The sequence below is a fragment of the Phoenix dactylifera genome, chromosome 1 (genome assembly GCF_009389715.1).
Source record: "Phoenix dactylifera cultivar Barhee BC4 chromosome 1, palm_55x_up_171113_PBpolish2nd_filt_p, whole genome shotgun sequence".
In the NCBI taxonomy this organism is placed as follows: Eukaryota; Viridiplantae; Streptophyta; class Magnoliopsida; order Arecales; family Arecaceae; genus Phoenix; species Phoenix dactylifera.
In genome coordinates this window covers 28,730,308-28,742,404 of record NC_052392.1, presented here as the reverse complement: position 1 = coordinate 28,742,404, position 12,097 = coordinate 28,730,308, and the positions used below count along the sequence as shown (strand labels likewise).

At 42.0% G+C, this 12,097-nt stretch overlaps 1 protein-coding gene across 1 annotated transcript; it reads right to left on the bottom strand.

The window, feature by feature from the left end:
• Window positions 1–5,858: 5,858 nt before the first annotated feature.
• LOC103723812 (probable N-acetyltransferase HLS1-like) lies at window positions 5,859–7,998 on the bottom strand. Its single transcript, XM_039116259.1, has 3 exons — window positions 7,716–7,998; window positions 7,465–7,613; window positions 5,859–6,885 (listed from the first exon to the last, which is right to left on the bottom strand). Exons 1-3 carry the CDS (start codon window positions 7,920–7,922, stop codon window positions 6,033–6,035), a joined length of 1,209 nt encoding a protein of 402 aa, XP_038972187.1. The 5' UTR covers window positions 7,923–7,998; the 3' UTR covers window positions 5,859–6,032.
• Window positions 7,999–12,097: the final 4,099 nt, after the last annotated feature.

Here is a 12,097-nt window from a genome sequence, read left to right as displayed (position 1 = left end):
GATTCAGGTCGAAGCCCTGAGAACCAAAACTGAGCCACCTTGGAAAGGGTTATAGGAAAGGCCTTGTAAAGTGCGACGTTGGTAACTTCGTGCAGCATCATGAGAGCGTTGAAGTTCTCCAGATGATCCAGATGATCTGAGGTATCATCGTACGACTCTACTTAGGGCATCTTGAATTAAGGTAGGATCAGTTTCTTCATAATTAGCCGGGCAAAGAGAGGCTCAGAGGAGAGTTAAAGTCATTGTTCGCCCTCAGAGCCTGTCCTCTGAGGGCCTAAATCTATTGGCCCATCTCCTCAATTCTTCTATCGATGTTAGTGTCTCGCTGGGGCGGAGGCTTCACATGGAGAGGAGATGAGAGGCTCGGAGTGGAGCCCTTGCCAGAACAGGGGCTTGGAGTACGCCGCTTCCCATCCCAACCAAGACTCTCTCATTAGGTGTGCCGACTTTTTGAGACTGCTCCAAGTCTTGGCCTCAACCGTGGTTGCTGATCAAGAACATGCGATACTTTGATTGCTGAGAATTGTGGCTGGTGTGAATTACTTCTAGTTGAACTGGTTCCCACCGTACAGCTTGTTGTTGCAAGCCCCGAACTGCCGCAGTCAGAGTTTGCACCTATTGTATGAAAAGGTTAAGCTGCTCGATGTTCACATGTGTAGGAGGTTGTGCTAACAGAGCAGGTTCTGGTCACAGCGGAGATCATCACAATGCTGGAGCACGGCGTTGTGAACCATGAGGCACGCCACATGCTCCTCGCGACCACATGCTGATTGTCTCTCCTTTTGATTGATATCGATATAGCTGGTGGGTGAGCCCTTCCTCTAGCATCAATCTGTTGCCGCTGAATCTTGGATCGAAGTCAGAACGCAACTCAAATGACCCTGAGGTCGGCAGGAATTGAGTTGGACTGGCTGGCCAAGGTGAGGGAAAGCTGGTCTCTTCCGAGGATGGCCTACAAGAAGTCACTTGCCAGAGAGTTTCCGTTGAGGTACCCTGTAATGTCTAAGTTACGATGGAGAAGCAACAGTATGGAAGGGAGAGTGTTTCAGCAAAGTAGAGTTCTCTGTGAGTGAATGAGCAACATATCTCATATTGCCTACCTAAGGTCCCCTAAGCTTTTTCTTTATATAGGGCGGCCTATTTTATCATTATCTGAGTGGATGTGACGTGCATTAGTTTTCAGACAACAGCCAGTCATATGTTTATGGCGTGGGCATCATTTCGCATGGGTAGCATACGATACTGACTGCACACCAAATGCAAAATTGCCACAACTGTCGATTGCTAAAACTATCACTCCTTATCAGCACGTATCGATCGGCACCTCGGTTTGTACCGTGGTCAAGGAAGTTGTTCTGGTCCGAGGTTGAGGTGTTCAATCTTTTCTCTATCACTAACTAAGCTAGAGATCTAAAGCCTTATCTCAAACTCATGACAAACTTTGTAATTTTTGGCTGATGAAACAATATTGCCGTGTCTAAGACATTCATTGCAATTTCTGTCTAGGTTCATTCATTTAATTCCTTGGCCACCTTTCAGAAATACAAGTAGAAAATAACCAAAAGGCAAAGAATCTAACATCTTTTCCCTCTTGATTTCTTCTTAGTCTTCCCTTGTGCCCTAATCTCTTTGCCACCTTCTTGGCTTGTTCTTGTTATCCATCTTGGTTTTTTTATCCTATGAAACCAGGAAGGACTTCATGACATGGAACAGCCCTACCTTGGTTGATAACTCTTGTGATTTGGACCAAGTGTGGAGCCTGCAAGTGCCAAATCAAATTCCAACCCTACATCCCAAATCCCTCACTCTACATATGCTCTAATAGGTATCACTTGTTTAAAAGGTTGGCCGTTAAAGCCCCTAAGCAACATAGTTATATGCATTATTAGATACTAATACCATACTTTAGACAAACTAATCAATCAATCAACCAAACAATCACCATGCTTTTTTGTTAACCTCCTCATTGAGCCCACCTTCTTTGTGCTCCTTTTGTTCCATCTTTTGTGTGTTCCAACCCATCTTAAAAAAGCTACCCCGAGTTATTCCTTTCCAAACTCCTTTTATTCTATGAGATACCCAGATGAGAAGATACCCCTCTCAGCCAATAGCACTCATGATTCCTATCCACATACCATGCCTTGGAGCCTTTGACACATCACCACCTCCTGACCCCAACTGATAGCCGTACGTTCTAGGGGCTGCTTTGTGGGTGCTAATGGCTGCATGATGATGTTAGAGAATGTGTATAAAGCCATGCAAGAACTGGACACGTTTCGAGAGGCAGGAAGGTGGGAGGAAGCTAAGAGCTAAGCTAAAGAGACGCATGGCTCCCCTTGCTTTCTTCCTTTTGTGCTTTTTATTTGTTTATAAAGAGCCGAAAGGTTAGAACCTTTCAATGAGTATTAACTTAATCAAAGTGGCTAACCATACTCACCCATTATTAATCTAGAGGCAAACAGAGGTGACATTACGTATCAAAGCATGGGATTATACAAGTTAATGAACCTAGCTATTTGCTTTCATCTCGTACCTTCCATGGTTTTATGCGCTTTAGCTAGTGATGCATTCTAAGTGAAGGCTGTGAAAGTTTGTGTCCAAGGGATTGTTTTCATGAGATAACTGGGTCCATTCGCAATGGGCAGCATGTCTCTGCATGTGAATAGAACAAAGTTAGGTGCATGCGTCCCTTATGTTTGACAACTGTATTAATTTATCTTTCTAATAATTTTATCAAGTGTTAGGCGTTCCCATTGTTCAAAGTGGCAGCTTTTTTATCTTGCAACCTTAGTTAACAATTAAAGCTGCCTGAAGTCCCTTTTTTTTTCTCAAAGAGAGGAGCCTTAAAGTCCTTTTAAGTTATTACCCACAGAAGAGCAAGAGCAGATGGTTCATTCCTTGATGAAGACTCCTCCTAACACAACACGAGTTATAGTGCTTGAAGAATGTTTTGGAAACAACAACAACAAAAAAAAACTACAAACACCATATATGTCCTTTCACCCAGGTGTGGCATGATAATAGAGGGCCTGGTACAACACAATAGAAACTTTAGGTGAACATGAGTTTCTAGCCTTAAATTAATCTAAACGAGCCTTGCGTTCATGTGAGTTGGTACTATTCAAGCATGAGGAAGGAGAGGAAGACAAGCATCGAGAGACTCATCTATGACCATGGACACTTTTGAAGCAGTCTTTAAAAAATTCTACATAGAAAACCACCGTACAAAAAAGAATCATAGGGTGCCACACCATGCTCCCATGCGCTATAGGAATGGACATATATCGCATGACAAAGGAAACTCATTAACTCTAGCTAGGGATGCCGTTTTGGCGAAGCATGTGGAGGAAATGATGGCATGAAAAGGAACCATCTGAGAATAATTTGGGTCTCTCTTTTAAGATCTTCCCCAATAAAATCAGACTTTAGATTGAGCAGGCGAATCATAGAGAGTAGAGGGAATCATAGGATGCTCCCTGAGAGAATATTTTAGTTGCCTGATGCCTGCGTTGGTACCTTGGTTCGTAATTACTTTAATGAGAGCAGCTTAGTCGGTTTTAAAGATACTTGAAGCATAACTTGGCACATGTAATCATTATTATGATTAATCTCATCCACTGCAGTAGCCACATATTAGATTGTAGCTTTCCATAAGTATGTTTAATTTATTTGTATAGGAGTTCCATTACATATATTAATAAGTTGTATAGTCATGGTAGGATCTAAAGATGTATATATAAGCGAAACATGTTATTGGTATAGCATGATGACTCTCAAATTCTATAATGTGCCAAAGTATGACAAGCAAAAGCATTGAAACGTTGTATCCTAGACTTGTTGACACGTCTAGTTCCAGGGTGTGTTCGTTTTCAGCTAAAAGTATTGGAGAACATTTTTTTTTGATGTGTTTGTTATGTCCAGGAAATGATTAATTACACGAGTCCACTTTGGTAAAGTTTATGATTAAAGCGTAGATTAAGTGGAAATTTCTACTGTGGTACCAAATGGCCAGATGTAAATGTTATAAATGAACAACTTGCTCTTTGGAAACACCTACAAATTGATCAGGCTACTAAAATACTTGCTCATTGCTGTAAGACAATGCCTAATTCTCTATAGTTTCTTCCAAATTTCTGAAATATTTTCTGCTTTCTATACAGAAATATTCTCTTTCAACATCCTATATTTATTTAGACACTTCTGTCGAACAATTTTCTTCGTATTAATCCACTGTGGACCTTTGCATTGTATAGTTAGTAACAGCTAGCAGGACCAGCAATCCTAAAAGTTCTTGAAAACTTCTGCCAATGATGAATTATCACAAAAGTAATGATTGCGTAGCTACGTGTTCATGAAAGGCTTCCCCCACTTGTGTTTCAATATCATAGCTCCATTAAAGTGGCATAGAGAAAGAGAAGGAAAAAGAAAAAAAAATCTCTGGTTTTCCCCCATTCACATTATCTTTGCTTTACTGTCACTGTATTTACAGCTAATTGATGCCTTCTCCCTCAACCCATAGATTTAATGGTTGGCACCTCTTATACAATAGAACAACTCACCTCTTATACTTAAACTCGTTTTATTTGTTTAACTTGATTCGATCTATTGTAAATTTACTTTAATTATCTATCTAACAAAACAATCATGTTTCAATATCGATTTTTATTTATTTAATAAACAGGCTAAATTCGGATTCACATAATTTTGATTTATTTTTAATCTGATTCGATCCGTTGCCACCACAATTTTCGACGATTCATTGTTTTATTCAGATATAAATGAACTCCACTTTGATTCCAATTGGAAGAGGCTTTCTTGGAATCCAAATTGCAGCAATCTCTGTGATAATCCGGGCGACAGAGCAACCCGGCAACGACTTCCGCTGCTCGAGAAATTATCGCGTGCACTGCGCGCTAGACTCGGCGATGGCCCACCGCGATACACCGCGGCGAATAACTTTTCCCTTCGCTCAGTTTCAGGGTTATCCTTACACTGTTCTCACGCTGACCACAAGGCCTCATAATTGAGAGGACAAGCCTCGTTTTTATCCGAGTTTGGCCGCGTCCAATGACCACCCTCCTCGGTCAATGGGCCCGAGTCGCCCGCATATCCTTGGTCAATGGCCTTCGCCCCCGCACCCCAACAAAAAAAAAATGTTAACTAGGTGACATTAAGAAAAATGCCTAGGGTCGACGTTGGATAAAGATTAGAAAGGCAAACTCTTTCAAGTTATATGGTTATCAGCAAATATTTTATATAAGTTAAAAATGTTTGATGGCATTGCTGAGATCTATAAGATTCGACATGGAATATGCTAGCTCTACTGCAATTCATCAAAAAAAAAAAAAGGTCGACTGCAAGTGCGTTAGCCGAAGTTGAGTCCAAGATGAAGGCAATTTGAAAATGGTTGCTGCCTTTTACTTTATCAACAGCATGCGACTATTGAGGCAATGTCCACATGATGAATGAGATGGATATGATCCTTACGTAACTCAAACCTTGGCTTTTATTTGGAGACGTGGATTAGGGCCAAAATTAATTAGATGGATAAGAAGCCGTACATGCATATTGGAATCGTATAGCATGAGAAGAGTGCAACAAGTAGTTCTCTTGTGGCCTATATGTTAGATTAACTAAAAGGTCTTCAGCAATTGTCTTGGGAGGTTAAATCCTCCCCTGTTTGCGGTTGAATGAGTTGTGATTGAGAGACTAATATAATGCGACTATATGTCATGTGATTCACATCCCACATTAGATGTCACCCCTCCACTACAAGGGAAAGTTGTTTGTAGCCGTCCACGTAGAGAATTGTGATCCAATTTTTGGACAAGTAGCAAGCATTAAACTTTCAGAAATAATGAGACAACTTAGTTAAATGTGACATTACGTTCATCATGAAGTACACCAGTACATTGACTCATGACACAAAGCATGCATTATTTATATACACTAGAAACAAAAAAAAAAAAAAACAAAAACAAAAAGAAAGGGGGCAAGGCTTATCACGATGAAGAAAACCGTCCGATCGATCATCAAAAGTCCCGTGGATCCACGAATATAACGTCTGTGGACGGCGGAGATGCAATCCAGTTGTCATCCTTGGTATCGGCTTTGAGTCGCTTCATGCACCAGACGTCCTCGTCCCAGGAGAAGCGGCGCCAGTGGGGGACGGCGGCGCGGACGGGGTCGTGGCGGCCGACTTCGGCGACAACGGCAGCGCAGGTCTCGTCGGCGACGGCGAGGTTGTGGGCGAGGCGGCAGAGGGCGCGGAGGAGGCGGGGCCCCTCGGGCCCGGCCATTCGAAGCCCGTACATGAAGTAGACGCCGAAGGGGCGGAAGAAGTCGCGCACGGAGGGGAGCCGCATCCAGGGGACCCTTTCGTCGAGGGAGCGGAGGAGGGCGAGGGCAGCGCGCGCGGCGGCGGGGGCGCCGGAGACGCGGAGGCGGAAGACCCTGGTGCAGTCCCAGAGGGAAAGCAAAGCAAAAGATTCGGGAAGCGCGTGGGAGAGAGAGTAGAAAGAAGGAGGAGAGGAAGAAGAAGGGAGGGCGAGGAAGGAGCCGAGGGTGAAGGGGTGGGAGAGGAGGGAGGGGAGGTCGGAGGGGAGGAACTCGGTGGAGGAGGGGGGCAGGAAGCGGGCGTAGAGAGCGGCGGCGACGGAGGGGGGGAGGCGGACGAGGGTGGCGGAGGAGGACGGGGGGAGGTGGTGCGCGTGGACGGGGTGGACGAGGACGGCCGGCGATCGGAAGCGAGCGTAGGAAAGGCCGGCGAAAAGGTTGAGGGAGGCCGTGTTGGAGCCGTCGGTAGCCATGTACGCGTATTCGGCCCCGCGAGCCAAACACCACGCCTCCACTCTCTCCACCAGCTTCCTCCCGATTCCCAGCCGCCTGTACCAAAGAAGAATAAGGGCGCATGCTAGCAAAATAATGTAGAAGTAATCTAACGTGCACAACAGACGTAGGCACGACTATCGACGTCCACGTGTGCTGCATTGTGGTACCTTGGGGGCCACTGGGTGCATTATAGCTGTTGGAGGTGAGTCTTACTATCTTGCTCGCACGTCCGATTCTGCCGTAGTTCAATGACAGAGTTATGTGTGGTGGGGCGTGGCTCGTGGAACAGAAGGCAGGGGGTGAGAGAGATAAAAGAGAATAATAGTAAAGAAGACATATGGGTCCTTATGCTTCTTCTTCCCTATCCTTCTGCTGGAAAGATTACTGGCTTTAAGTGGCATCAAAAGGAGTTCTTTTCCCCATATTTTCTCTCTCTTTCAATAGATAAAAGATGCAAATAGAAGCTAGTAAAGGAAAAAATGGGGGATAATGTCAGCACTGGATATCTATCTACATATAGAATTATGGTACAACGGTCGCTAAAGACGGAGCACTGAAAGAAAGAGGAGAACTGAAGGAGATGAACTAAAGTTCTACCCCAAAAGGAAAGAAAAGAAGCGCGCAGTAACGCACCTGTGAGAAGGGGAGACTCGGAGGCCGAGAACATAAGCCACCTTAACGTAGGCCGGGAGCTGGCTGCTGGATTCCCTCCCCCTTGACACCATCTTAACGCATGCTCTTATCACCCCCACCATCTCCTTCTTCTCCCCATACTCTGCCACCTATTTGTACAACACCAACAGCAGCACCATTTAAGTTTAAATTTTGTACATGGATTATGGGATTATCTACTTATGGTTTGTGGGAGTTACGGGGGTACGTACCAGCATGACATGGTCCGGGGTGTGTCGGACCCGGCATATGGGGTCACCTAATAGGTCTACATAGAGTGAAGTAGTCTTCTTTTTCTTGTTCTTCTTCTTGCCGCCGTCGGTGGCCGAGGTGGCGCTCGGGCCTACCTCGCACCGCTTCTCCATCTCCTCCACCGCCCTCGAGTCCTTCTCCATGTTGAACTCCCTCACTCTTATCATCTCCTTCAATTCCTTGCCCCTTTCTCTCTCTCTCTCTCTCTATCTCTATCTATCTATCTATCTATCTATCTATCTCTCTCTCAAGCTCAGTTCAAGCTCAAGCTTCACTATATATAGGTAGAGTGACCAACTTATACAAGAAGTGGACAGAGTGGTTGGATGGGGAGACAAAAAAAAAAAAAAACATGCTGGTTAACCATATTCTTATGGCAACAGATAATTTTTTCTTTTGCATACAACACCTTGGCAGGTTAGAATTTATAAGTTGATTCCATCTTTTAAAAGGTCATACCATTACTCTGAAAAATTGTATCCAGTTACCATATGACACTCTAATTAACATTCGACAACCAATTTTTCTTCTACATCCTCTCCTCCTTTCTTAACCCATGTTTTGATTCTGTTAGGCGTTCTTTATAGCTAGCAAATTGTGCCAACAATGTATGTAGATTATTGAACAGGCAAAGGTATCTAATGAATGGCTAATCTGTTGTCTTTGTGTAAATCATTATCGCAAGCTACAAATTGATTCTTGACTATGGTCATTTGCAAGCCATTAACAATATTGAACTTAAAAATGAAGTCATTTGTTCTTCGGGACAGATCGCAAAATAGGTGAAAAATGAGCATTTCTTAATGGTTAAATGCTTATGCCGAAATGAGCCATTTTCCTTAGTGGGTTGATTACATATTAGAGTAGTCTTATTTCTGATTGCCACCGATAATTAAGATAGTGAGAAGGAATTTTGTGTTTGTTAATGTTAATGCTTTGCTATATCATGATGATGAAAAAGGAACTGGATCATCAACAATAACATATTTGAGAAACCTCTGAATTTTATGCATTTGTAATTCTGTCCCCGAACTTAGGCAAGAACTTAACCAAACAACGAGCAATGGCTTGACGAGTGTTTTTTTTCGAGAAAAGGAGGAAAGCTCCATCCACTTCATGAAGAAAGCGACATTGCTCGGCAAGTACTGACCAATCGCACACAAGAGAAACATTAAGATGGCATACTGGACTTTGACCCAAAAGTGTTACAAGACAAACGAAATCCGCCATGACAAGTGTGGCAAATATGCGATCCCCTTCCTTGCACGAATGGATACAGCAATCACCTCAAGAGTTCCAAACCGAATCCCTGATTTTTGACCAGTCAACTCAGTTGCTTCTACCCGTCCCATCATCTCGAATTAAAAGATACATCAAAAGAAGCAAAGAAAAAAAAGTAGCCAATGAGATGCTTAGAATCAATTAATTTATTTATTTCTACCGTGTTGTGGCCACTAGATTAGATGCCTTCTTTTAGGCTAGTCTTCTGTGACGCATTCGGTGGATTGATATAAATCGCTCGCATAGAATAAAAATTAGAATAAGTTACAGCTCTCACACATTTAAATTTTGACCCAAAATACTTTGATCTTAAATTTTAATTTTTTTTAGTCGAATATTATTATTATTATTATTATTATTATTTTTATTATTTTTTGTTGTTGCATAACTCTCATGTGATGATAAAATAAGCTTACTATTTCTACAATATCCTTCCAACTAAATTAGAAGTTGAGGGGAGGAAGTATCGTCATGTGGAGAGATGGGGAAGAAGGCGGAGTTGTGGTTCAGGTTTGGGAGAGTGGCTGGTAAAGAGGTCTTGCCGGTGTGGTGGTGAGGCATCTTCCTTTGCCAAGTGCATGGCAATATCTCTTGTTGAATCTATAATAAATGGTTTTGTCCGAGGTCGCAGAGGGGTCTCCTCTCTTGTGCATCATCTAATCTGGCAAGCGGATCCTCCACCAGTTAGGGAGGGAAGACATGCCAAAATTTCTTAAAGTTCAATCTCTGCTTGAAGAACTCACTGCTCGACATGGAAAACATGAGCCTTCTTGATCAAAGTTTCTGCCTGAAACAAAGTAATCACTCGTCACAATATCTCCAGAAAAGAGCCTGCAGCCTCCTTGGGGAGTATCCCATGCACAGGCTCTATTCCACTCGGTCTTCAGCTCCCTCTAGCTATAGTTCATGAGCCTGTCATTTTCATCCAGCTTTTTCTTTCAAACATTAATTGTTGTTGCTTGTTGATTTGGAGACGGCTCTTACGTGAACTCAGTTTACTGCTTCCTCCTGTAAATAGCTCTTGCACATAATCCTTAATCAATAAAAATTCGGGTGGCTTTTTCCTAGCCTCTCTTACCATCAAAAGAAAAAAAAAGGATCGAACCTATGAACTTGAGCAATTTTCCCACGTCTTTCTCCTATTTATGACTCAGTTTTATGAGATTCCCACTACAAGTCTACAAAGCAATTATTTGGAGGCCCATCATCTCAAACCAGAGATTAATCGGATCTCTATTAAAGAATAGCAGTAGAATAAACATGTCAAAGAGAAGCAATGACGACTTCATCTCAAGAACGACAAAAATTGAACCAAATCTTTGTTAAGAGAATTTTCATTTCTTGGATCTATTGTTTATATAAGAGAATAAGTTCAACAAATAAAAACACAATCTTTTTCCCTTTTTTCCGGTTTACATAACATATATATATCAATAGGAGATTGAGAAGAAGAGAAGGGGATTGGAGACTAGGGTTTTCTTAGAGAAGGAAATGGAAGTGGAAGATGAGGGAGGAGGAAATTAATATTGTGATTTGGATTTAAACACAGAGGGTAATTTAGATATTTTATACAAATTGTTAACGGTTAAAATAATCATGTTGCAACGAAAAAATAAATTATACTATCTAATTAAAAAAAATTAAAATTTTTGAAGTAAAGTATTTTTCTATTAATTAAAGGGCAGGAAAAGAGGCACCTGAACTGCTAAACTAAGAGTTACCTAACTGAAAAAACTTGGACCGATCAATTTGGTCTCACTATTTAGAAGTCAAATCACGTGCCTTAAGAACAAGACATGGTCTAAAAGTCCTTCGGAGTGAAAAACGTCACATTCTAGAGGGCTGCATGCAGGCTTGCACGATTGATTTGGCCGCTTTGTTTCATGTTCGCAGTTGCCATCCACTCAATTGACGTGAGGAAAAACTGGCCTGGAGGACCACAATCACTCACTTACATCTTCTCCGTTTAGCTAGAGTTTACCTTTATAAAAAGCTTTTATCACTTGCTAATGAACCCTCCTTTCTTCACCATTTATAGATCTTTTGACTTCAAAAATAAAGTTTAGCAACTTATTAGGCCTTTCCAACTAGTTGACTTGTTGACTTGTTAACTTTTTTTTTTTGGTTCCATTGTATAATATTCTAATTTTGTTTTCTTTAAAAAATTCATTATTATTTGATTTGTTTGACCAAAGAAGTTGAAAAGGTGACCAACTTTTGAAAGGAAAAAGATTAACAAAAGCATGAAGGACTTATAAAGCATTAGTCTGCTTGACTTACAAATAATAATATATATTTCACATACTTATGAACAAATATTGTACACAGCCTAGTAGGAAAGCTGTAGCCAATTACTTCATGGTGGATGGAGTTGGATGGCCCTTTGTACACAGCCTAGAAGGAAAGTTGGAAGACTCTGAACTTTTTGCTTGGTTCTCAACATGCTTCATTGATCGATTTTTTCCAGCTATACTTTTGCATTATCAATTTTTGAGACACACTTTATTAAGCACTCTCATTTTGTTGCTTTGATTTGCATTGCTACAATCTATACAATATATTAAAGGGGAGTTCAAACCTCCACAACAGATGGCACATGTTGATTTTCTTCCTTAATTAGGCACCGGCTGCCATTTTTTCCACGGGTGCCCCATTTTTTTACAGCCCTTGCTCTCTTCAGAAGAGCTCTTTGAATGAGTAATCTGTGCATCATTTCGGCCACGTGGAAAAGTCTGGGAGTACCCTAGAAGTGGTGGAGTTAGGGTGATGCATCAACAGTGATTCTATATACTGCGAGGCTCAGGCTCATTGGGCCGGTCTATTGGCTAGATTCAGCATCCGAATATAGCCCGAGGCCCATCCAAACCAGAACTAGGGCAGAGCCTTGGTTGAGGACGATGAAGAAGGACAAGTCCTCCTCCTTCTTGGACTCTGCCGGAGACTAGAAAACCATAGTCTCCGCTCTATATAAACTTTCCTCATCCTCTCCTATTGGAGAACCAGCTCCAATTGGAGAGTAGTCACCGGATTTTTTAGATTTTTTTCTTCGATCGTCAATTGC

What these genes read in the sequence shown, in the direction of transcription:
- LOC103723812 (XM_039116259.1), bottom strand. Translation starts at nt 7,922, where the DNA reads ATGATAAGAGTGAGGGAGTTCAACATGGAGAAGGACTCGAGGGCGGTG. An exon ending in CCCCGGACCATGTCATGCTG is followed by an intron (nt 7,614 to 7,715) that starts GTACGTACCCCC and finishes TTGTACAAATAG; the next exon opens with GTGGCAGAGTATGGGGAGAA. An exon ending in CGAGTCTCCCCTTCTCACAG is followed by an intron (nt 6,886 to 7,464) that starts GTGCGTTACTGC and finishes TCTTTGGTACAG; the next exon opens with GCGGCTGGGAATCGGGAGGA.